Genomic DNA, 26521 nt, shown 5'->3' on the forward strand with positions numbered 1-26521 from the left:
TGAAAATGTTTGTCTTATCCTTCACATCTAGTACATCATCTCTCTGCCAGTCTATCAACAAGCAATTATTAAGTGCTTACTATGTGCTAGGTGCTTTGTTAAATGCTAGCAATACAAAGAAAAAGCAACTTCAGTCTCTGCCTTCACTCTAATGGGGAAGATAACGTATATAAATAAGCATATGCAAAATATATACAGAGATCAAGATGACCTTAGAGGGGAAGTCAGCAACTGGGGAAACAGAATTATGTCTCCTGAAAAGGATGGTGTTTGACCTGAATCTTAAAAGAATTAAGGTATTCTGAGAGGCAAAGGTGAGAAAAGAGAACATTCCAGACATGGGGGCCTTTCAGTGCCAAGGCATAAAAATGAGAGATGGATTGTTAGGTATGAGGATCAGGAAGCAGGCTAATAATGTAGTTGAACAATCGAGGTCTTAGAAGCCCTTTAATCTATTGGTCTAGGGCATTTCCCCTGGAATTCTGGCTCTTTTTTGTGGGACATATGCCCGGTCCTTTTTTAAAGAACATACATGGTCTCTGGTTGCAGCAATAACTGACTGATAAAAGAAAAACAAAACAATTAGTAAGAGGTCTAGATATCAACTAACTGTCACCAAATACTATATAATTCTTTTTTTGTGTGGGGGGCAGTGGGGGTTAAGTGACTTGCCCAGGGTCACACAGCTAGTAAGTGTCAAGTGTCTGAGGCTGGATTTGAACTCAGGTCCTCCTGAATCCAGGGCTAGTGTTCTATCCACTGCGCCATCTAGCTGCCCCCTGTATAATTCTTAAGGATTCATTATTCTTTAGTCAATGAAGGTATCCAAATTAAATCCATGAATCATTCTTTGATCAGTGGTAGTTCAAAACCTAGATACTAACATAATTCTGTAGGCAACTAGGTGTCATAGTGGATAGAACACTGGGTGTGGAGTCAGGAAAACACTGAATTCAAATCCAACCTCAGGCACTTATATCTATAAATGCCTAGGTAAGTCACTTAACCCCTGTTTGCTTCAATTTTCTTAACTGCAAAATGGGACTAATAACCATACTTAACTCACAGGATGGTTGTGAGGAACAAATGAGGGAATATTTGTAAAGTGCTTATCATATTGCTTGGCACATTATAGGATACACACACACACACACACACACACACACACACACACAAAACCACTTATCCCCTTCCATCCTACCCCCCTTCTCCTTTCTCTTCTCCATTTGCCTACCTTTGGAATAAAAATACATTTTTTAAAAGGTGAAGAGAGTCCTGTGACTCTAGGTAAGACAACAACTATAACAGCATCATTATAAGCAAGTTTGTATCTTTAGCACACACATCTTTTCTCATGACCATTCACTTTCGTCATCTAGAAAGAAACCTTTGCCACTTTGACACATCCTCTTCTCTACCTGGTATTTAATAGGCAATTGATAAATACTTACTGAACTAATCAATTAATTACTCTTTTCAGACCCAATAATAAGGAGACCTGAACAGTTTCTTGAGATTTGTAGCCCATTTTTGAACTACAGAATGAATCCAATTCCAATTCCAACAGAAACGTAAGTATATCATTATTTCCTAACAAATGGACATTTAACCACAACAACATTATTTTGTGCTTCATTTCAGAATAAAGGTCCTGACTTTTTAAGGAGAAAATATAATGAATAGTGGTCATTGCATTGTTTTGAGTTCTGTGTTCAGGATTTTAAAAAAAGAAATGGTCCTTGCTTTGAGGAGCTTATAATTTATCACTCCTAATTCTATTCAAGTCTTTAAGTATTCTTCAGCATTTGTTATGTGCCTCATCAGTACTTTGCTAGGTACACTGTTTATTACAAAAATTACATGATTCTTGTCCTTAAGGAACTCATACTCTTTTTGGACAGGGTGAGGTGGTAATGGGAAGAAAAGTAAACTAACATCACTCGAAGCAATTTAGAAACAATATAAGATGTATCAAAACTAAGCATAATATAAATTAAATAAAATCGAGTCAAAATGTATTGTACATTTAGCTCTGTGGTTAGTCAGGAAGGGGCCATATTTCCACATTAACTCCAACTCTGAGACCATCATATCTCTGGCTCCTCTCTCTCATTCACTCATATATATTCTGTTGCCAAGTCTTGCTGTTTCTACCTTCACAATACCTCTCATATGTTTCCCTCTCTCTCCCCTTACATAGCCACCACCCTTGTGAAGTCTTTCATAATCACATGCTATACTATTGTAATAGCTTCTTGTTAGTCTTTATCTATCTATCTATCTATCTATCTATCTATCTATCTATCTATCTATCTATCTATCTATCTATCCATCCATCCATTTATTTATTTATTTATGCATTCATTCATTCATTCATTTATTTGTTTTTTGTTTGTTTTTGTGGGGCAGTGAGGGTTAAATTACTTGCCAGGGTCATAGAACTAGTAAGTGTCAAGTGTCTGAGGCTGGATTTGAACTCAGTTCCTCCTGAAACCAGGGCTGCTGCTTTATCCACTGCACCACCTAGCTGCCCCCTAGTTAGTCTTTTTAACTCAATACTCTCCCCACTCCAGGGCGTCTTCCATTCAACTGCCAAAGTCTGTAAGTCAACCATAATTTATTAAAATATTATGTGCCAGGCACTGTTCTGGGGGCACAAAGAAAGGTGAAAACACTTCCTGCTATAAAGGAAGTACATAATCAGTTGTTTTTCAGTTTTTTCCAATTCTTCATAACCCCATTTGGGATTGTCTTGGCAAATATACTGGAGCGGTTTGCTATTTTTTTTCCACCTCATTTTACAGAAGAGGAAATTGAGGCAAAAAGGATTAAGTGTTCTTTTTGTCCTCCTTTTTGTTCTCTCTTTCTTCCTCTTCCTCTTTGTTCTTCATGTAAAGAGAATAATAACTATTGAGAAACCCACAAATTCTCAGGATACAAAATTTACTCCTTTAGTTTGTGAACTGATTAACTCTTGTTTGCTGCCAAGGAGAATAACCTTTGGAAAGATCAGAATAAAAATAGGTAATTTGGATTTGACATTGTTGTGATAAAAATTGCAATAAAGAGAAACTGAGGTACACAGTTTTGAGCAAATCAATTTATTAGCAAAGCTGGAAATTGCCAATAAATGAGATTCAACACTCCTTAGTAGCCAAGGATTCATCTGATAGAGGAGTTCTTTTATTACATTTTTTATTATGTTACATTATTTTGTTACATAAGTTGCTAGACTAAGATTGCAATTGGTCTAACACAGAGATGAAGGGTGGGATTTGCTTAGTTTGAATTAGAGTGGGATTTCTATAACCCAAGGCAACAGGGAAAAATATAGGGTTGACTAACATTCTCTGGAAAGTCTCTTGGCGGGCAAACATCTTATGATCAGATTGACTCATCTACCCTATGGTCAGCAAAAGCTCACAGGATTGAGGCTTTGTAATAATAGGGAAGTTAAACTCTTACAAAATTTGACAAATAAGACCCATACAATTAGGTCTACATTTGATCTACAAATATTGATTCCAGTGACTAGATACAATTCCCAATCAATAATTAATAAATAATACAAAATAGAGTATCAGTGTTTAATTTCACAACAAAGATAAGTAAAGAAATAGTGAAGGAACACTTAAATGACCTTGGCGAAATCATATCACTTGACCCAGGTGAACTACAACCTGTGGCACTGGAAGAACTTGCAAATGTGATTCCTGAGCTCCTGTCAATGATCTGTAAAGACTGGAATATGGGAGGTGTCATAGAAGAAAAGAATGGCAAATGTGCTGATTAAAATAAGAGATCAATTTGGAATCTGCAAACTATAGGTTAATGAGTTTGATTCTGTTTACGGGATAAAATTTTAGAACACATTACGAACATCTAGAAAAGGAAGCATTGAACACAGAGACACAGAATAGCTTTATCAAGAGCAAGTCATGCCAGATTCTCCTTCCCTCCTTCCTTCCTTCCTTCCTTCCTTCCTTCCTTCCTTCCTTCCTTCCTTCCTTCCTTCCTTCCTTCCTTCCTTCCTTCCTTCCTTCCTTCCTTCCTTCTTTCCTTCCTTCCTTCCTTCCTTCCTTCCTTCCTTCCTTCCTTCCTTCCTTCCTTCCTTCCTTCCTTCCTTCCTTCCTTCCTTCCTTCCTTCCTTCCTTTCTTCTCTCCTCTTCCTCCTCCTCCATTAATTAAAATGGTAGACTGGATAAGGTCCAGTTTATAGTTCTTTTTTTAATATCTGGAGATGTGAATGGACTTTAAGTTCGATGTAAGTCAGTAGTTTACAGCCAAAAGAGCTAATGCAACTTTTAACTTATGTTATCTAACCATGATTCATTTAACAGGTTATCAGTAACCATTAAATTGGGTCAGTGGCCTCTCTTAATGACCAAAGACCCTGAGTTAGAGCTTATTAGCTTTCATATAGTTTTGGGAAATAAAGGAGACAGAATTGGATAGGTGGGAAAGACAGTAGAATTGGTTAAAGAGTAGACAGCATTGGGGGCGGCTAGGTGACGCAGTAGATAAAGCACTGGCCCTGGATTCAGGAGGATCTGAGTTCAAATCTGGCCTCAGACACTTGACACTTACTAGCTGTATGACCCTGGGCAAGTCACTTAACCCCCATTGCCCCGTTTAAAAAAAAAAGAGTAGACAGCATCATGAGGATGGGGATAACATAATTTATTACAACAAGGAAAGTTGGCTAACACCCATATGAGGCTAGTAACCACCCCTCTCTGTCATTAAGGAATGCTTGACTGATTTAAGAGACTCATCTTGAGAACATTGTTAGTAGACTGATAATTTGAGATTCCCTGGCTCCTAGGAGGGTTGTTAGGGAGATAAGACACTCCTTAATTGTATAAAGACAGGCAAGGATAGAAAACATACCTTGTAGAAATACACAATATCACCTTATAGGGCTTTTTGTCCTGGAATTTCCCCAGAAGTGGAAGGTATCATAGACAACAGTTTTCCCCATTAGTTATAGCTTTAAACTAACTCGAAGGGAAAGCTATATTCTTGAGCTCAACTCAAGGATATAGGAATGTGGTTTTAGGCAAATGAAGACTGAATTATAAAAATCACCGCAGCATAAAATCAATTACATTGTACAATCAGTAAGTTGAAATCAATACAATATAAACTCAAGGTAATATTAATTTTTATATTTTCTTTTTTTGGGGTGGGGCAGTGAGGGTTAAGTGATTTGCCCAAGGTCACACAGCTAGTAAGTATCAAATGTCTGAGGCCAGATTTGAACTCAGGTCTTCCTGAATCCAGGGCCAGTGCTTTATCCACTGCGCCACCTAGCTGCCCCCCAATTTTGATCTTTTCAAGCTTGTATTTTATCATGGAGCTGCTAGTTGGTGCAGTGGATAGAGTTCTGGGCCTAGAGTTAGGAAGACCTGAGTTCAGATCTGACCGCAGACAGTTACTGGTTTTATGACCCTGGGCAAGTGACTTAACCTTGTTTGCTTCAGTTTTCTCATCTATAAAAGGAGCTGGAAAAGAAAAAGACAAGCCATTCCAGTATCCTTGCCAAAAAAACCCCAAAAGAGATCATAGTCAGACATGAATGAAAAACAACTAAACAGCAACAACAAATGACCCCGATCAAGAAGTTCCAGTAGGTGCCTATTACCTCTAGGATCAAATATAAATTCTTCCATTTAAGATTTAGAATCTTTCATGAGAGAGGCAAAGCCAAGACGGTGGAGAAAAGACAGTGAATTGCCTGAGCTCCCCAAAATCCCTCAGAACACCTTTAAATAATGTCATAAAACAATTATTGAAGTAGCAGAACCCACAAAAGGAAGGATGATAATATTCCAGCCAAAGACAATTTAGAAGGCGTGCAGACACCCGATGAGAGTGGAGCACAGGCTAGCACTGGTGTAGACCAGGCCCCAGCAAACCAGGAGCAGGCCTTGGAAGCCACTGAATCAGCAACAGCAGTGGTTGCTTTGATAGCTCTTAGCCCACAGAGAGTAAAGGGGTTGAATAACTGATGAGAAGGAGATTACAGAGGTCTGTTTGCTGGCATTAGGGGCAGGACTCTGTTACTTTGCTCATATTTGTATTGGGTCACTGTACTGGGTGGCAGTCCCAGGGCAAGGAGGAGCACTAGCACACCAGAGCTTGTAGCCACTATGGAGAGGAATCCTCATCACAGTTCCAGGACAGAAAAGGAAGCTTGTCATCACACACAGACCAGAGTACAGGCCAGGATAGAGTAATCAATACATCTCTCCTTAGATCATACCACCTTGGAAGAATTAAAAAAAAATCTATCTATAGCCATATAAAAATGCTCTAAATCACTATTTCTTAGAGAAATGCAAATTAAAACAATTCTGAGGTACTGCCTCATACCTATTACATTGGCTAATAGTACATAAAAGAAAAAATACAAATGTTGGAGGAGATGTGGGAAAAAATGAGAAAATAATGCACTGTTGGTGGAGTTGTGAACTGATTCAACCATTTTGTAGAATAATTTGGAACTATGCCCAAAAGGCTGTAAAACCATGCATACCCTTTGAACTAGCAATACCACTACTAGGTTGGTTTCCAAAAAGATAAAAAAAAAATCAAGGAAAAACATCTCTCTATACATATAAAAATATTTATAGCAACTCTTTTCTGGTGGCAAAGAATTGGAAATTGAGGGGATGCCATCAATTGGGGAATGGCTAAACAAATTGTGGTATGTGATTTTAATGGAATACTGTTGTGTTATAAGAAATGATGAACAGGATGCTCTCAGAAAAACCTGGAAAGACTTGACATGAACTGATGCAAAGTGAAATGTTCTATGTACAAAGAAACAGCAATATTGTAAGATGATCAGCTGTGAATGACTTAGCTATTCTCAACAATACAATGATCCAAGACAATTCTGAAGGATTTAGAATGAAAAATGTTATCCATTCCCACGTAAAGAAGTGATGGTGTCTGAATACAGATTGAAGCAAACTTTTAAAACTTTATTTTGAGGGTTTTTTAATCTGTTTTCTTTCACAACATGACTAATATGGAAATCTGTTTTGCATGACTACAGATGTATAACCTGTATTGAATTGTTTGCCTTCTCAATGGTGGGGGGGGAGAAGGGAGGGAATGGGGAACTCAAAGTTTTAAAAATGAATGTAAACATTTTACATGTATTTGGAGAAAAATAAAATACTAAATGAATAGAAAAATCCTTCACAATCTGGCTCCAGTCTGCCTTTATGGATTTATTAGAGATTATCCCTTTTTATACATTTTATAGTCCAGTCAAAGTGGTCTAATTTCTGTCCTGCACACAACAACCTTCTATCTTTGCCTTTGAAAGGCTCTCTTCCAGGTTTCATAATTGAAGAAAGGAAAAACAACTAGCTAGCAAAAACAGCTAGGTAGTGCAGGGGTTAGAGTCCTAGGCCTGTAGTCAGGAAGATGTGATTTCAAATGTAGCCTCAGATACTTGCCATCTGTGTGACCATGGGCAAGTCACTTTATCTCTATCTGCCTCGCTCAGTTTCCTCATCTGTAAAATGGGGATAAGAATTATGATAATAATGATGAATGATATCAGAAGTCTGTGGAAGAAGGAACATCACTGTACTTTATTATTGTTATGATGTGGCATTTAGTTATTTCTTGAATACATCAAATCATTTAAATTAGTTATTTACTATGTGCTAGGGTAGTAACCAAACTTGGATAGCGTATTTAGTATAAATTACAGAAGGCAACTAGCATGTATAGACTAAACTCCTTGAGTGATAAAAGACTCAGAACATACTCATCTTGTAAATTCATCATGTAAATAATTCTCTGGGAACTTTAGTTTTTTTTTGGAGGAAAAGCATTTTAATATTGAATACCATATAATATATTCTATTTATTAGGTACCTCATCAGGAGACTGACATTATTATCTACGTATGAGAGAAGTAAGGCAGAGCTAGGGCAGTAAGTCACTTGTCCAGGGTCATTCATAAATCACTAAGAAATGGAAACCAGGTATCCTAAAGCTAAAACAACATCGCAATATATTTCAAAGAAGTGAGGTTTTTTCCAAGTCATTGCTGTGTCACTGGAAGTTTTCATTTGTGAGAGTGCACTCTGAACTTTAATGGCTTCAACATTATCTCCCTTCTAAACATGGTATTGACAATATCAATATTTCTTTTTGTCATCCCGGGGTGCTAATAAATACTACCAAAAATAATTCCTAGTTGCAGTTGAAAGGATGCCGTTCAAGTGGTGATATGACTTTGTCTTACTTAGTATCTGAGACTCACCAGGATTAGGACATTGTTCATATGTGAGAAAATGTTATTACAGTGCTACCAGAGTTTGAAATCCACAACAGGACACAATTTCTAGAGTTTTTGCTTTGTGCCTATTGACGAGTATCTCTACTTTTTAGCTAATGATCAGTCAATTAATTAATAAACATTTACTAAACTCCTACTATATTCCTGATACTGTGCTAAGTACAGGAGATGCAAATGCAATAAATAATAACAACAGCTACCATTTATATATTGCTTTAAGGTTTGCAAAATGTTTATCATCTGGATTTAAGAATGTGATGGATAAAATGTTAACAATCCAGATTCAACTTAAAAGTATATTGTGCATACGTTTTTTCTTCAAAAGCTGATCAGTTGTTAAACATTTACCAGGACATGTTATATGTAAAGGGTTTTAAAAACTATATTTGACTATAGAACTGTCAGGCATTATATTATTCTATACTTCCAATGATACCTAATACAACTGGTACAATGGTCACTGAATTACTCACTTAATATGAATATAATTTTCCTAGTTGGTATGAAAAGTATCATATTTCAGAGGTACAAAATAGTGCAATGGAAAGAGCTCTAAATTGTGATGAAAGGACCTGGGTTCAAATGTGAACTTTGCCAGTAAAACTTGTGTGATCTCTACCAAGTCATAATCTCTGTGGGCTTCATTTCATTCATTTGTAAAGTAAAGGAGTTTGACAAGATGGCCTCCTCGTTCCTTTCGGCTCTAAATTTATGATCCTACCATGACTCTCTGCCTGGATTATTCACCTCCTTCACCTCTTGTTCTGAATCCCTAGACTCCTCCAGAGTTCAGCCCAAGTATTATCTTTCTGTTTCCCTCAATTGCTGTTCCTTCTGCTCCAAATTACCTTTTATTTGCTTTGCATATAATCTTGTATCTACTTATACACATTTTTGGTGTTAACCATAATAGATTGTAATCTCCTTAAGGGAGATTGTTTATTTTAATGTTGTTTATTTTGATCTTTGTATCCCCCAAGACTGCAGTAGTAGCACATAGTTATCATTTAATACACGCTTGTTGATTGGTAGTATACTTCAATGACATGATTCTGTTTCTTCATCTATTGATGCCCACCCAAATATGTCCCACTCCTCTCTGTTTCATGGAGTTCCTCACATGAGCATATCTTACTAATAGACCTGTTTTGTTCCTTTTGAATGCTATTCTGTTCCAACTCCATATTCTAGGCAGCTGAGTAGTTAGCTAGGCAGCCTAGAGGGTAGAGCACCGCATCCTGAGTCAGAAATACCCAAGTTCAAATTTGACTTCAGATATTTACTAAGTATGTGACCTTGGGCAAATTACTTAACTTCTATTTCACTTAGTTTACTCATCTGTGAAATTGGAATAATTATAGTACTAACCTCCCAGGGTGGTTGTTGAGGGTCAAATGAAGTAGTATCTCTGAAGCACTTTGCACACCTTAAAGCACTATATAAATGCTAGCTGGAGTGTAGGGAGTTCTGCAAAGACTAGCACCTCTGGTTTGAGGGCTTGCCAAGTCCTTGGCAGGGCAACTTTCTGCCTTTTGTGTCTACCTGATTCACCTAAGTCTCACCTGTGGTACCAAGAAGCTGTAGTATGTGCAGTGGCTACACTCTGGTAAATAATTTCAGCATACAGGCTAAACCAGGTTGAGGGTAACAGAGGGAGCTCAGACCTATTGGTGAGTCAGGGGGATGTTTACCCCAAGCATGTGAAGGCTTCCTTCAGCAGAATGGGTGGATGAAAACAATTTGTTCCAATAGCCATGAAGGCAGCTGAAGCAGGAACTGTGGAGTCCTTAGAGCTTGGCTAGACATTGAAGATGCAAAGTCATGCACTGCATACTGGGCCATTGCTAGTCATCTTGATTTGCATCTTACCACTGTACTTCAATGACTGTGGAAGAGAGAGTGAGGCTGATGACTTCATACAACCCTGCCTCACTTAAATCCAATTTATGCCCAAATCAAAAGACATCATACATAACATTTTATCACCTACCTCAAAGTCCTGTGGCAATAGACAAGTGATAAAGCAGCAGGTGTGTATACCCTGGGAACTGTGGTTACAACCCTGCACGCAGGCAACCTGAGCCATAGGTTAGTCTTCTCACAGTGGGATTCAACAGCCACCGAGTATCTGAGCAGCTATCTTAAAGACTACACTGTTCACCTCCCGGTGTGAGGCAGGGTCTAGAAAAGGTGCCCCCCAAATTGTCTGCTTCACCCAACCCTGGCCTGCTTGCCATGTCAGGCAGGGATCCCAACCTCCTGTTGAAATAAAAAAAATGTACAAAAACTTTTGCCAAGATGATTCCACTCATTCCATCAGTACATAGAATGTGAGAATACTTATGGACAACATGAAGCCCAATAGAGTTGAAATATAAATAGCTCTTGTTACAAGAGAACTCAGCTGTTATCACATCCAAATAGCAGCCCTGAGTGAAACAAGGTTGGTTAATGAAGGCCAGATTACTGAAGTTGGAGCTGGTTACATGTTTTTTTTTTTTCCTGGAGTGGCCACAGTGATAGGGAATTCCTTCACGTTGGCATAGGATTTGCAACTAAAATTAATCTAGTCAGCAAGCTTAAAGGCCTCCCAAAAGGAGTGAACCACAAACTCATGATAATAGAATTGCCCCTTGCAGCAAAGCACCAGGCTACTATCATCAGTACGTATGCTCCCACCATGACAAAATCTGATGAGGCTGGAGACCCTCATCATCAATGTACCAAAAGAGGACAAGTCTGCACAATAGGTGCAGACTAAGAGACATGGCAGGAAGTCCTTGGGAGGAATGGAGTAGGAAAAAACAGACTTCTGTGTCTCATAACTTCCACATCACCAACAGTTTTCTGTTTTCTTAAACTCAATAAAAACTTCATGGATGCACCCTTGTAGCAAATATTGGGAATTTAATAGACTATATCATTGTAGGGAGAAGAGAGGGACAGGTTGTGAGAGTGACAAAGGCAATGGGTGGTGCGGAGTGCTGGACCAACCTCTCTAAGCTAAACATTCACATTCAACAAAAGTGGTGGCTCCAAGGCAAGATGACTATCAGAATATTTAATGTCAACAGATTAGAGTGCTTCTCCAAATATGAAAAGTATTTTGCTAACTTGGAAGGAAAGCTGAGCCAACACATGGTTGGCAACAGTGGAGAAGAAAAAGAACTGGTAGGTTTTAGAGATTTGATGTTTAGCACCAGATTTACTCATCTGGGCAAGAACGCTTACAAACATCAAGATTGGTTTGATGAAAATGATAGGGAAATTCAGAAGCTGCTAAATGAAAAACAAGAATTCCATAGGGTTTACTTAACAGGATAGTTCATATATCTCTAAGGAGGTAGCACTGAATTCCATCAAAAGTACAGTGCAAGTGAAGCTTAGAGAGATGCGTGATTCTTTGTTCAGTAAGAAGACAGATGAAATTCAGTGTTATACTGATGGTAACATTCAAAGGGATTTTATAATGCCCTGAATGCTATATATGGGCCTAAACCTATGATGTATTTCAACTACATAGTTCTGATGGAGCCAGATTGATTAGTGATAAGGACATGATCTTGGAGAGATAGGCTGAACACTTCAATAGTGTTCTCAACAGACCCTAATCAATGCTGAAGCAATTGACTGTATATCTTAGGTTGAGGTCAATCCCTTTCTAGCCAAACTTCCAACTAAAGAAGAGGCTTTTAATGCCATTCGGCTCCTCTCGTGTAGTAAAGCACCTGGTGTTGAGTCTATTCCAGTTGAGGTTTACAAGGCAGAGGGTCTACTGCTTATACAAAATCTGATGTAAATTTTCCAGGTTTTTCCATCTCTATAAAGTAAAGGCAAGTAGGTTGTCCTCTGACAACCACAGAGGGATCTCTTTTAGTCATTGCTGACAAGATTCTTGCCAGAGTCCTCCTTAACAGGCTGATCCTTCACCTGGCAGATGGTCATACACGTGAGAACCAGTGCGGCTTCAGAAAGGGCTGAGGAATAGTTGATATGCTGTTTGCTGTCCAACAACTCCAGAAGAAATGCCAGGAGCAAAACTGAGATCTTTGCATGACATTCATTGATTTGACCAAGGCCTTTGATATTGTCAATTGGGAGAGCTTGTAGAAAATTGTGGCAAAATTTGGTTGCTCAGAGAAGTTCATCGGCATCATGTTTCATGGCAACATGATTGCTTAGGTTCTTGAAAATGGACAGTGCTCTCATGCATTCCAAGTCATCAGTGGAGTGAAACAGGGCTGTGGTGCTTGGTCTTGTGCTTTTTAGCATGATGTTTTCTGCACTGTTGTTGAATGCCTTTAATGAGGATGAAAACAGCATCAAAGTCAGTTACTGCACTTAGGGCAAATTTTTTAACCTGAAAAGGCTAGAAGCCAGGACTAAAGTGGAGGGAGTGTTGGTGCATGATTTTTTTGTTCGCAGATGATTGTGCCCTCAATGCAACCTCTGAGGCTAAGATGCAACAGAGTATGGATTAATTCTCTTCTGCTTGTGCTAATTTGGGACTAATAATTAACACCAGGAAAATACAGTTTCTCTACTAGCCAGCATCACATCATCCATAGGTACACCCATCAGTTACAACAAATGCAGAAATTTTGAATGCTGTGGATAAATTCACTTATCTTGGCAGTATACTTTCCAGGAACATCCACATAGATGAGGTTGAAACATGCATTGCTAAAGCTAGATTAGTGTTTGAGACACTGAAGGAAGAAAAGAGGTATTAGACAGCCTACCCAACTGAGTGTCTACAGAGCCATTATGCTGACCTCACTGTAGTATGCCCGTGAAATTTGGACAGTATACCACTACCATGCCAGAAAACTGAATTACTTCCAATTGAATTGTCTTAGTAAGATTAATAAAGATCACCTGGTAAGATAAGGTATCAGACATGAAGATCCTTTCTTGAGCTATATTACCAAGCATTCAAACTGTACTGCAGAGAGTGCAACTCCAATAGGCTGGCCATGTTGTTCTAATGCCCAAAGTACATTTGCCTAAAAGACTATTTTATGGGGAACTTACACAAGCCAAGTGCTCACATGTAGGTCAGAAGAAGGGATACAAGGATACTATCAAAGTCTCTCTGAAGAACTTTGGAATTGGTTTGGGACACAGGAGACACTGGAACAGGACTTTCCTGTATGGCATGCCCACATCCAAAAAGGTTCTTGTACTCTGTGAGCAAAGCAGAATTGCAGTAGCCCCAAAGAAGAAAAAAGATATACAAATTCAGAGACATCTCCATTCCAAATATGGACTATTTGTATCTGACCTATGGTAGAGCTATCCGCGTTTATATTGGTCTGATTATCCAGAGACATGCTGTACCTTGACTCCAACATAGTGATGCCATTTTGGATCCCTTTGAGAGCAAAGGAAAACAACCAACCAAATGCTAGCTATTATAATCTACCTATAGATTGCATCCTATCCAGCCTCAGTGATACTTATGAATTCACATTTATTTCCCTACTCTTTTACTCATACCTTGGGAATTTATAAGTAGATATCTATGATCATTCATTTGATTGTTAACGCCTTTCTTGGATTTTTTCCCCTCTTGTGAGTTTCTGAGCATCTCTACTACCATTTGTCCTCATAAATTTGGTTTTTACTGGTACTATATCTAGCATGGTGAATAGACATTGTCAGTCTCTCTTCCCCTATTTTTCAGTTTAAATCCTTTTGCTGTCTTTAAAAAAACAAAACAAAACATTCTCTTAAGAGGAGTACGAGTGTAAACTGCTTATAGAGATGCTTGCAAAGCCTGAACCGGCTACTATCTTTACACATCATAGTTAGTTCATTTGATTTGTGGAGCTAATGATATTCAGACATAAAATATGAGGAAGCTGGGACAGCTAGGTGGCACAGTGGATAGAGCACCGGCCCTGGAGTCAGGAGGACCTGAGTTCAAATACAGCCTCAGATACTTAACACTTACTAGCTGTGTGACCCTGGGCAAGTCACTTAACCCCAATTGCCTCACTTAAAAAAAATGAGTAAGCTATTTCAGATGCTCAACTCTTCCGTCATGTATCTATCTGTTCTTTGATTCTCCCTCCCCTCTTTTTTTGGGGGTTGGCCACAGACTTTTTGTCCATGTAGGGAACCCCTAATGGGGAAATTTTTTTCACTGATGCAAATTATAACTTGGTATTCAGCATTAGAAAGAGTTGTCCACATCCTTGATATAGGTTGGATCTGACCCTAGATCTTTCCAACTGGGAGGTTAGTCCTCTATCTACTATATCACACCATTATTCTCTCTAAAAAACATTGTTCTACATTTAAACAATTTAACATTGGGCATCAAGGGTAGTCCCTGCTAAAAAGACACAAATAGTGGAAAATGGCCACTACTTGGAGTTCCATACCTTATGTTTGACAGTGTCTGAGACTGTAATTATCGATTGTGACAGCCTAGGGGCCTGGATCAGAATAGTGCTTGCTTTCTGGAGAGAATGAGGTCCTCAAAAGTAGGTGTATGTTTCCCTCTAGTGGTAGTTTTATAGAAGTCCAACGAATATTAACTGCTGCCAAGTAAAAGAAATTTCCTTTTCTCTTGCTGGAAGGGAACCATAAATTGGGGAAACCCAGATGCATGAAATTAAATTTTCATATTTGCACCAAGTTTCTTAAAATATTTATGCTGTAGGAAATTTCTTTTTCATAGAATTATAATTACATTCTTTGTACTCACTGTTATGGGTAGGGAACAGTGATAGACAAGTTTTGGTTATTGCATTTCAAAAGGTATTACCCAGTACTGATATAAAGCATGTAAAATAAATGGTTGCCCAGAAATTACTAGGCAAATAAGGGTAGCTAGAATTGGAATGGGCTATAGATATATTAACAAAAAATTAATAGATATGACCATCTTTTAATACTCAAAATGGGAAAATATATAATTATTGATTATTTATATACAACCACAGTTTTTTTTTTACTGGTTCACTTTTAAGGGCTATATTTCATATGAATCATCATATTTCATCTTTGTTCATTAGGCATTATGTACAATCTGTGGTTAAGAAAGGAGCTCCTTTTATTGGCTTACCATCGGTTATTGAAACTGATGAAAGTCAGAGTATTCAAGATATGAGTCAAATGACTGGAACTTTGACTTTGCAAAATGTTTCTCAGGTAATTATTTAGCTACAAAGGATTATTTTACAAGGGGAGAGGGTATTCTTTTAGGTTAAAGGTTTTATTTAAACCTTTACTGAGGCTACATTTTCCATTTCTTTTACTAGTTTGCATTTAAATTTAGCTGTATATTCTACATTTTGTGAATATCATTTCCCATTAGGAAATCTGATTGGATAGAAGACATTGTATAGTTGATTTGTAAAGACTTGCATCAATTTATCAAGTAAATAATAAAGAAAATTTTGAGAAATAAAAGACTTTCACCAAGCAAAATTGAAGTATCACAGCTTCATTTAAATCAATTTTCAAACAGATAAAATGGAGACAAGTTACTGAGCCTTGAGCAATTTAGACTTTTAGAACTTTAGATTTCAAAGGGACCATCTGGCCCAACTCTCTTTTTATAAAATCAAGAAACTGAGTCCCAGAGAAGTGACATAACCCTATGTCTGATTTCATGGATGCTGTTCCTTCAGGGTACTGGCTCTGTGCTCTATTATGATCATATAGTATTTGAAAATAGAAATAACTTCAATAGTAAATGATTATATATAACAAAAATCATAGTAAAGGGACTAGTAATAACTCACATTGATATAATCTTTTAAGATTTATGAAGTATTTTCTTAATAACTTTGCAAGACTAGTCTCTAAATATGATTTTTTGGTATATGGAAACTTCCAGACACTAAGTATAACTAGTTGCTTTTTATTTTAAAATATTTTTACAATGGGGTTGAGGAATTTTATTAAGTTCATTAGAAAAATATAATGGCATGGCCAGCTAGGTGGTGCAGGGGATAAAGCACCAGCCCTGGATTCAGGAAGACCTGAGCTCAAATCTGGCCTCAGACACTTGATACTTACTAGCTGTGTGACCCTGGGTAAGTCACTTAACCCTCATTGCCCGACAACAACCAACCAAACATATATATGTGTGGTGTGTGTGTGTATGTGTATATATTTATATATACACATACACATGCACACATATACATATACACACATATGCACATATACATACATGCATTCATACATATATATGTATATATATGCTGTTATTACTATTTGAAAACCTTTTATATTTTAGACACAACAAATGATATTCACAAATTTGGTTTACTTGGTATGTTTTGTTTTCCTAATCCACAGATGAATCTAGGAACAACCAATGGAGGTCTTAAAGGTAAATGAATTCATTATTCATTAACTTAATTGACAAAAATCTCAAGGAATACTGTGACCAGTTGCTGATGAATTCTCTAAATTACAGAGATTAAAAGAGATTGTGTGTTAGTTTTTAGCTATTTAAAATGCTTGCCAAGAGGTGTTTCCTTAGTGCTTTATTGTGCAAAGGAATTACTTTTATTCCCTCTCACCCCATAAATAGTTTTGCTTTAAGAAAACATTAACAATGTAGTGGTACCTTTTCACAAAAGCAAAGAGGCCATTTTATTAGAGAGTATTTTTTCACAGGGTAGATAATTCCTCCCCCTCCAGAATTTATTTGACCTTGAATGGGGAAATCTGTTTAGCTTCTGGTCCCTGGCTCATAATTATAGGAGATAGGACCTGAAAGGGACCCTCCTGGGGAAAACAACAGGTTTACTTGGAGAGAGTAAATTGAAATCCAAAGTAAATCTACTCAAAGATATTCAAATCTGGAAGTCTGAGGCTGGAGGCAGGAAATAGAGCATTTTTAGCAGCTTTCCAAAGCTGGGGAGGTTAGTGAGTAATGTTGGGGGAGAGCATTACTACAGAAAATGAAGACCATTGCAACTTCTCTTGAAATTGTTTATGTCAATTTATGGAATTTATTTTATGGGCTACTGGTTATATCCTCTTCTGCTTCCCTCTGTTACCTTCTAAATTGGCCCCATGTGGGACAGGACAAATTTAAACCTCCTTTCACTCCAGGACAGTTACCTTCCTTTAGAAGAATATTGGCCATTGGCATCCCCTGAAAATAATTAAATTCTGAGATATTCAGTCAGTGGGGGAGTGGTTTTTGTTTGTTTGTTTGTTTTGCAGGGCAATGAGGGTTAAGTGACTTGCCCAGGGTCCCACAGCTAGTAAGTGTCAAGTGTCTGAGGCCATATTTGAACTCAGGTCCTCCTGAATCCAGGACCAGCGCTTTATCCACTGTGCCACCCAGCTGCCCCCGGGAGTGTTTTTTTCCCCCCAAAATGTACTGTCAGGACTCAAGTTCAATGAAGAAAAACACATGAAAAATGGGAATGGAATTTAGTTGAGGAGGGAAAGAGAATGATAATCCTTTACAGTAATGGTAAAGATTTGGGGTTATAATAAAGGAGTTTCAGAGACATATAGCTAAGTAGGATTCCTGCAGGGATAGCAAGATTTTACAAAGATCAATCTGTAAACTGTCTGACCTGTCAAATGTATGTCAATGATGAATGATATATTCTTTGTCAAAATACAACAGCTAATTTGACATTGCTGGGAAACCAATGATCATTCAACAATCATTTGTACCAGTTATGATGGTAGATGCTGGGGATACAATAATAAAGATGAAGCAGAAATAACCAGAATACCCATTGACAAATCACTTGAACTCTCTGAGCCTCAGTTTCTTCAGCTATAACAAGGGGAAAATTTACTTATACCACCTACATCCAGGGTTATGAGGAAACCATTTTGTAAAGTTTTATAAAAAGACAAACTATTATTATTTTTTGTTACTTTCTATGTTAATAGTATGTCAAAATATTTCATTGGTTTTTTTCAAGATTCCACGTAAGTGAACATTCCAGATAACAGAAGTCTATTCCTCCAAGTGCTCCAACAAGTTTATTTAATTATTTATGCAAATTTACCATAAATCTATTATGTATGGCCCTTCCTTCTCAAACAGAAGACCCAGAATCACTTTAACTTTTTATTATTCAGAATCATAATTATGAATATCAGTTATTGTTCTGTGCTTCTATAATGCATTGATGCCCTCAGAGGATATTTGCTTGCTATATTTGTCATCTTCCAAATTGTCTTCAGTGCCCCATCTTCCTATTCTTATTTGTAAAATAAAGTTAGATAATAACCAAAATTTATTACAAATAATTTCAAATGGTACCCAGAATTTCCTTAATCTAAATCCAATGATCCTGTGATCACTTAACCTTGTTAAGGGCTAAAATTCTAGCTAAACTGTCTAAATTATCTAATGAGTGGTTGCCAATAAATTATAAGCTTTAGCAAGAGTTAGACTTTAAGCATTTATTATGGAGAATAAGAGTTTGGTAAAGAGAGAAGAAAAGGCCTAGATTCCTATCTATTAAAGGGAGAGCACATTTCTAGCTCCCCTCTCCACCAGCGTCCTCAGGAAAGAGCGTCAGAGCGAGTGCCAGTCTCTTCCTTCCTCCTCCCACTCGCCCGCGTCACTTCCTGACGCCAAAGAAAAGACTCCTGGTCTTGCCCTCAAAGACCTTCGCTTCATGGGCAGAACTCTTCTACAGTAAGTCTCCAGCAGGTAGTGTCATTCCAATCGTTACAACCTCATTCCTTTTTTAAAAAAAACTTTTACCAATAAACTGTTTCTATGGGTTATTGTAACTTCAATATCTTAGAAATCACTAAGTGTTCTAAGTTAATACTTTGTACCACAGATATATACTTGAAGAAAAGTTTTATTTATCCCTAACAATAAATTGTTTCAAATTCCTGTTCTTTTATGAATTCTTAGGTCAGTTTTTTGTTGATTTTTCTCTTCTTTTCTCTCCTCTCTCAACATTTCTAACATGTCCTTCTTTTTGTGATCTGGAGAATAAGATAATCAAGCATGTCAGAATTATGTCAAAGATCATAGTAAATAAACCTGAGTGACTTTCTGGCATATATTTTGTTTGACTAAGGGCCTTTGTCAACCCCTTTTTGGGTTGCTTTTGGGCTTTGGTTTATGTTTCTCAAATTTAAAGTTCCTGGGTTAATCACCTCTGAATTAATGAGCCCTGATTCTATCTCTGTTCATTGTGACTTTACCAACAATAACACCAAAATAATAACTAGAAATAAGTTTTCAGTAGTGTTTTTAAGATAAACAGAAAAAGTAAAATTGAACTCAAACAAAGACTCTTACAATGTTGTTGTTGTTGTTAATATAGAAGTTGGACTCCTTAGAGTATTCTGGGCAATGCTCCTATAGATGCTCTCATTTCAGAAAGGATACATTAGGATTTCTCTGGAAACTCTGGGGGACACTAGGGAACAAACTGCTTCAGGGAGCCTGGATAGACCTATTCCATACATGCTCCATGAAGTTTGACCTCTGCTACACTTATATTTTAGCATCCCATGTAAGCCTATTCTTTTTCCTCTTTGGATATTCCTTTACTGAAAAGCCCTAATCAAGTGTGCTCTGGGACACACTACATTTTTGACATTGTAGAATCACCGTATCACAGAATTTTAGGGTTGCTAAGGGACCTTAGCATCCATTTCTTCCAACCCATGTACAAAAGAAATTCCTGCAGTAAGTTACATTAGCTCATCTTCCTCTCCTCCCCACCTAAGGCCACACAGACATCCACACCCACCCACACCTACCCACCCACCCACATATATACAGAGAGAGAGAGAGAGAGAGAGAGAGAGAGAGAGAGAGAGAGAGAGAGAGAGAGAGAGAGAGAATTAATTTTGTTTTAGTAAGTTTTTGAGCCTCCTTGGAAAACTCACTGCTACAAAGCCAGGGTCAAGAATCATTGGATATGGGAAAGAATTAAATAGAATGTAGAAACAATTTTTGTCTCAATGCATAATAATAGCTGGCATTTTTCACATATGTTCATCCTTAAAACAACCCTGTCCCATCATTGTATAGACTGAGGACACTAAAGTTAAATGACTTGTCCAGGGTCACGTTGCTAAAAGTGTTTGAAGCAGAATTTGAACTCAGGTCTTACTGTTTTCAAATCCAGTACTCTGTTTACCATGACACCTAGCAGCCTCTAGCAGTCCTTTCCTTTCTATTATCTCTGAAGTCCCCGCAGATGGATTCCAAAGCAGGTTTCAGGGTTATGAGTTAGGGTGCTTCCTTTGGAAAGTTATGTGTGGAAAACATGGAAAGACTACAAAATTACTAAACACTCTGACATCAGCGTAAGACGTGCTGAGGCTATTGATCTATATTTGGACATCTAAAATTTGTGGCATTCATGTGTCTTTTTCAGCAAACATCTTTATATATATGAACTTCAGATTCTCTTTTTTTCACATATCATTGACTTCCATTCTTTCAGACTGCAGACAATTTTGACATATTAATGTTTGTTCTTCTTATCTATACAGAGGAGCAACCAGAAACTGTGTATAATGTTACAGTTCGTCAGTCAGAGGCAACTGACTTATTCAGCCAGTTAACATCCACCTTGGATAAATCCCAAGAAGAGATGTCAACAGAAAATGCTCCTATATGCAAAGAAATCTGGTTTGATTTTGATGACTTCTGCAGATGTTTCCAGTAAGGATTAAAAAATTCACTATCCCCATATACTTAACATACCAGGATTATAAAGTATTCATTTTTCAACTTGGGTTCAAATACTTCCTGATGTAGTGTATTATGTGAGAAATCAAGTAGGTCAGTATAATTAGATGATTGGGTATATGTAAGTGAGTATCTGAACAAGGAGGCTAGAAAGGTAGGAAGGAGCTAGGGTATAAAGAGCTTTAAGTGCCAAACAAGAATCTTTATTCAGTTGTGCAAGATAATAGGGAATCATTAGTTTATTGAGTAGGGGGTAGTTTATGGAACAGTATTGACATGGTCAGAGCTATGCTGTAAAACTATTTTTTGGATTCAGCTATAGAGTGGAGGATGGATTGGAATGGGTACTGATTTGAGGCAAGGAAACCAATTAGAAAACTTAGGTCAGGAGAGAATGTCATCTTCATCAGTAAAGTATCCTTATGGATGAAGTTATGGGTTATCTGGAGTACTGAACTATATTATTCATACATTTTAAATGGTAGTGTCCCATTCTGAATCATTGACCTTAGTGGTTTCTACCAAAAATATTAAATAAAATTTTAAAATATTTTGAAATAATAGGCAAAGAAGGAGTCCTACCAAACTCCTTTTATGAAACAAATATGGTGCTGATACCTAAATAAGGAAGAGCAAAAACAGAGAAAGATGATTATATGCTAGTTTCACTAATGAATATAGTGCAGAAATCCTAAATAAAATACTACCTAGGAGACTACAACAATATATCACAAAAAATATACATTGTGACCATGTGGGATTTATACTAGCAATAAAGGAATGGTTTAACATAAGGAAAACTACTTACCAATAACAAAAGTAACATAAATCATATGATTATACTAATAGATGCAGAAAATGCTTTGGACAAAATACAATACTCATTCCTATTAAAAACACTTGAAAGCATAGGTATAAATGGATTTTTTTTCTTAAAATGATAAGAAGCATATATTTAAAATCATCAGCTAGTAAGGCTAGTAGCCTTCCCAATAAGACTAGGAGTAAAAACAAGGAAGCCCATTATCACTAGTATTATTCAATATTGTATTAGAAATTCTAGAAAGCAATGAGAAGAAAAAGAAATAGAAAGAATCGGAATGGGCAATGAGGTAATAAAACTCTCTTTTTGCAGATGATATGATAATATACTTGGGAAATCCTAGAGGTCAACTAAAAAGCTAGTTGAAACAAATAATAATTTAGCAAAGTAATAAAATATAAAATAAACCCACATAAATCATTAGCATTTCTATATATTACCAATAAAACCCTGCAAGAAGAGATAGTAAGAGATATCTCATTTAAGATGGCCATAGATAGCATAACCTGGGAGTGTACCTGCTAAGACAAGCCCAGGAACAACATGAACATAATTATAAAATACTTTTTAAACAAAGTCAGATTTAAGTAATTGGGGCAATATTGATTGTTCATGGGTGGTCAGAGCCAATATAATAAAATGACAATTTTACTTAAACTAATCTACTTATTTCATGGCATCCCAATTCAATTACCAAAAATTACTTTATTAAACTAGAAAAAATAATAAAAAAATATTTGGATTAATAGAAGGTCAAGAATATAAAAAATAATGGGGGAAATGTAAAAGAAAGAGGTTTAGCAATATCAGATCTTAAACTTTATTTATAAGGCAGTAATTATAAAAACTATCTGGTACTAAGAAATAGAAAGGCAACCCAGTGAAACAGAAAAGACAGTACACAGTAGCAAATGATCACAGTAATCTTGTGTCTGACAAATGTAAAGATTTAAGCTAGTGGGATAAGAATTCACTATTTGGTAAAAATTGTTGGGAAAAATAGAAATCAGTCTGGTAGAGAGTGGGTATAGACTGATATCTTTTTTTTTTTTTTTTTTTTTTTTTGCGGGGCAATGGGGGTTAAGTGACTTGCCCAGGGTCACACAGCTAGTAAGTGTCAAGTGTCTGAGGCTGGATTTGAACTCAGGTACTCCTGAATCCAAGGCCGATGCTTTATCCACTGCGCCACCTAGCTGCCCCTAGACTGATATCTTATACCATTTACCAAGATAAGGTAAAAATGGATGCATAACCTAGATATAAAGGGAGATATAAATAAATTAGAAGAACATGAAACATTACATTTTAGACTTATGGATAGGAGAAGTTATGGATAAACAAGAGATAGAGAACACTGTGAGATGTAAAATGGATAATTTGATTACATTAAATTAAAAAGGTTTTGTACAAATAAAAGCAATTCATCCAAAATTAGAAGGAAAGCAGAAAATTGGGGAAAAAATTTTATAGTTAGTTTTTCAGATAAAGTTCTCACATCTCAAATATGTAGAGAACTTTGTCAAATTTATAAGAATATGAGTCATTCTCCAATTAATAAATGGTCAAAGGATATGAATAGGTATTTTTTTCAATAAAAAAATCAAAGCTATATATAGTCATACAAAAAAAGTTCTAAATCATTATTTGTTTTTGTTTTTGTTTTTGTTTTTGGTGAGGCAATTGGGGTTAAGTAACTTGCTTAGGGTCACACAGCTAGTAAGTGTTAAGTGTCTGAGGCCAGATTTGAACTTAGGTCCTCCTGACTCCAGGGCCAGTGCTCTATCCAGTGTGCCACCTAGCTGCCCCTAAATCATTATTGATTAGAGAAATTCAAATTAAAACAACTTTGAGATATCATACCTATCAAGTTGGCTAAAATGATAGAAGGGGAAAATGACATATGTTGGAGGGGATGTGGAAAAATTGGAACACTAATGCATTGTTGGTGGAGTTGTGAGCTGATCCAGCCATTTTGGAGAGGAGTCTGAAATTATGCCCAAATTGTTATAAAACTATGTATACGGGGCAGCTAGGTGGCGCAATGGATAGAGCATACCTGAGTTCAAATCTGGCCTCAGACACTTAATACTCACTAGCTGTGTGACCCTGGGCAAGTCACTTAACCCCAATTGCCTCACCAAAAACAAACAAACAAACAAAAAACTGTGTATACCCTTTGGCTCAGCAATACCACTATTAAGTCTATTTCCCAAGGCGATCAGGGAAAAAGCAAATAACCTATATGTTCTAAAATATTTGTAGCAGCTCTCTTTGTGGTAGTAAAGAACTGGAAATTGAGGGGATGCCTATCAACTGGGAAATGGCAAAACAAGTTGTGGTATATGAGAGAATCTTGTATACAGTAACAGCAATATTCTTCAAAGAATAACTGAATGAATGTTATTCTGAGTATTATAATACTCAAATCAACTACAAAGGACTTAGGAGGAAATATGCTATCCACCTCCAGAGAAAAAACAGATAAATAGAAGTATGTATGTGTATATATGTGTATATAAATGATTGAGTCTTACCCATTGTCTGATTTCAGCCTCTGCTTAAAACATTGTCAGTTGGCTGAAACAAAGGGATTTTTTTTCTAACAATCATTTTTTGCTTAGATCCTTTTTTCATTTTTTCCACCTTTTCAATATATTAATTCACCCAGGCTGATTAAAGACCCATTGGAATTTGTTGAAACATAGTGATATTTGAGGATTTGAATAGATTTAACTAAAAACTAATTGTCTTTTCAGGAATGTATATGTTTTCCACAAACCAAATTCATATATTTATAGCTATCAGAAGTCAGACTTTAGGGTAAGTGAAGTATTAATCTTCTTATTTTTTTCTTTTTTAAGCACCCCACTGAAATGATCAGAATTAAATGATGATGATTTTGTATAATATGTGAAAATTTGCAAAATGCTTTGCTCTTAATAACCCTCTGAAATAATTAGTGCAAGTATTATCATCTTAATTTTACTTTCTTTGCAAATAGAGAAGGATATGTCTTTTTGTCAGGCTGGTGGATTCCCTTTGCCAACACAAATCACAACTTATAATTAATGTGGATTTAGTAAACAGGGCCATAATTTTGTATGAAGCATTGAGAATTAAGTGACTTGCAGGGTCTTGCAGTTATTTTCAGAGGAAGGATTTTTAACACAGAAGTTCCTAAGTCCATCATGTTCTTCACAGTACCATGCTGCTTTTATTTCTATCTTATCAATGAGGGAACTGATGATCCAAGAGGTTAAGTGACTTGCTCATAGTTACTGAACTAGTCTGAGCTGTGATATAATCTTTATCCTCTACTTTTAGCACTAGCTTGCTAGTTGTTTTTAAATTATAGATTACTAGCAGGGAGAAACATGGGAAAACTCATAGGAACTGATACATAGAAAAGTAAGCAGAACTAGGCAAACTGTACACAATAACTACAATGATGTAAATGGGAGAACAATAAAGTGAAATTGAATGATGTGTAATTATAATGAGTAAACTTGGTCCCAGAAGATTTGAGAAAAGGCACTTCCCTCCTTTCATTGAACAGATAGGCTTCTATAGTATAAAAGAGGTTGGGGACTATATAGAATAAAGCAAATAATCAATGCTGTTTAGTTTTATTAAACCTTTGTTACAAAGGATTACAAAGGGAGTGGAGGGGAAGATATACTTAGAATTTTTTTTTCCACTTGCATGTTAAATTACTTCCTGCTTATGAGGAAATTATATAGAAAACTTGAAGAAATACAAGGCCCATTATGTTCACTTTACAGATATGCCTTCTGGTATGTTATAAGCTTTAAATGACACATTGAAAAGGTCTGATTATAACATTACTAGACCTGCATTACATATTATTTGCCTGTTCTTTTAGTCCACAGATGACAGAGTGTTTTATTATTTATATGTGGATAGTCTGAAGCCTATTGAACTTCTGGTTTGCTTTTCTGCATTAGTACGCTGGGGAGAATCTGGAGGTAAGATAACTGAAGAAAATAATTAAGTACAAAACTCAATTTTTGTTGTCAGTGTAGGGAAGGCACTATGCAATAAAAATGAAAAAAGAGGGAAGTTTTGATTATTGCTTCTATTTCCTCACCATATTGACCCTTTAACTCCTTTTAATCTGACTGCCAACTTCGATGCTCTACTTGAATAAGTCTCTTAAAGGTCACCAATGGTTAACTGCTAAATTGATGCCCTATTCTCAAGTCCTTTTCCTTCTTAAAATATCCACAGTATTTAATACTGTGGTCAACCTCCCTTCCCTTGTTAGTTTCCTTAATCTTAGCTTATATACTAGAGCTTTCTCCTTATTAGTCTGACCACCCCTTCTCTATCTCCTTCCCACCTCATTAACATTTCTATCTCCACAACTTTGCCCTCAGGTCACCTCTCCCCTAGATAGAACTTTCCTCTCTTATACTTACCCACAGCTTAAATAATTTTTTTTGTGTGTAGTTAATTCCCTAAAATTTTTCTTGAACCCCAGTCTTACATTTATAACTGACTGCTAGACATCTGTATATGGATATCTTACCAGAAACATGTCCATATTTGGCATCAATAGCTTTGCCTCTAAAATGACCCTATCTTCCCAGTCATTCAGGCTCATAAAAAACACCTTTGTAATAATTTTCTAAAATTTCAGTTCCAAATTCTCTCCTTCCTTCCAGTCTTTCTCTCATCA

The 26521-nt window shown here is 36.6% G+C and overlaps 1 protein-coding gene across 1 annotated transcript in view; it reads left to right on the forward strand.

Moving 5' to 3' along the window:
• Positions 1 to 26521, forward strand: part of ADGB (androglobin) — a 167417-nt gene that overhangs the window by 60499 nt on the left and 80397 nt on the right. The window contains exons 12-17 of the mRNA XM_043999579.1: positions 1481 to 1571; positions 15352 to 15487; positions 16646 to 16679; positions 20801 to 20972; positions 24579 to 24642; positions 25706 to 25808. Coding sequence (XP_043855514.1) covers positions 1481 to 1571; positions 15352 to 15487; positions 16646 to 16679; positions 20801 to 20972; positions 24579 to 24642; positions 25706 to 25808 — 600 coding nt within the window. The remainder of the gene's footprint in view (positions 1 to 1480; positions 1572 to 15351; positions 15488 to 16645; positions 16680 to 20800; positions 20973 to 24578; positions 24643 to 25705; positions 25809 to 26521) is intronic.

The sequence above is a fragment of the Dromiciops gliroides genome, chromosome 4, assembly GCF_019393635.1.
Source record: "Dromiciops gliroides isolate mDroGli1 chromosome 4, mDroGli1.pri, whole genome shotgun sequence".
NCBI lineage: Eukaryota > Metazoa > Chordata > Mammalia > Microbiotheria > Microbiotheriidae > Dromiciops > Dromiciops gliroides.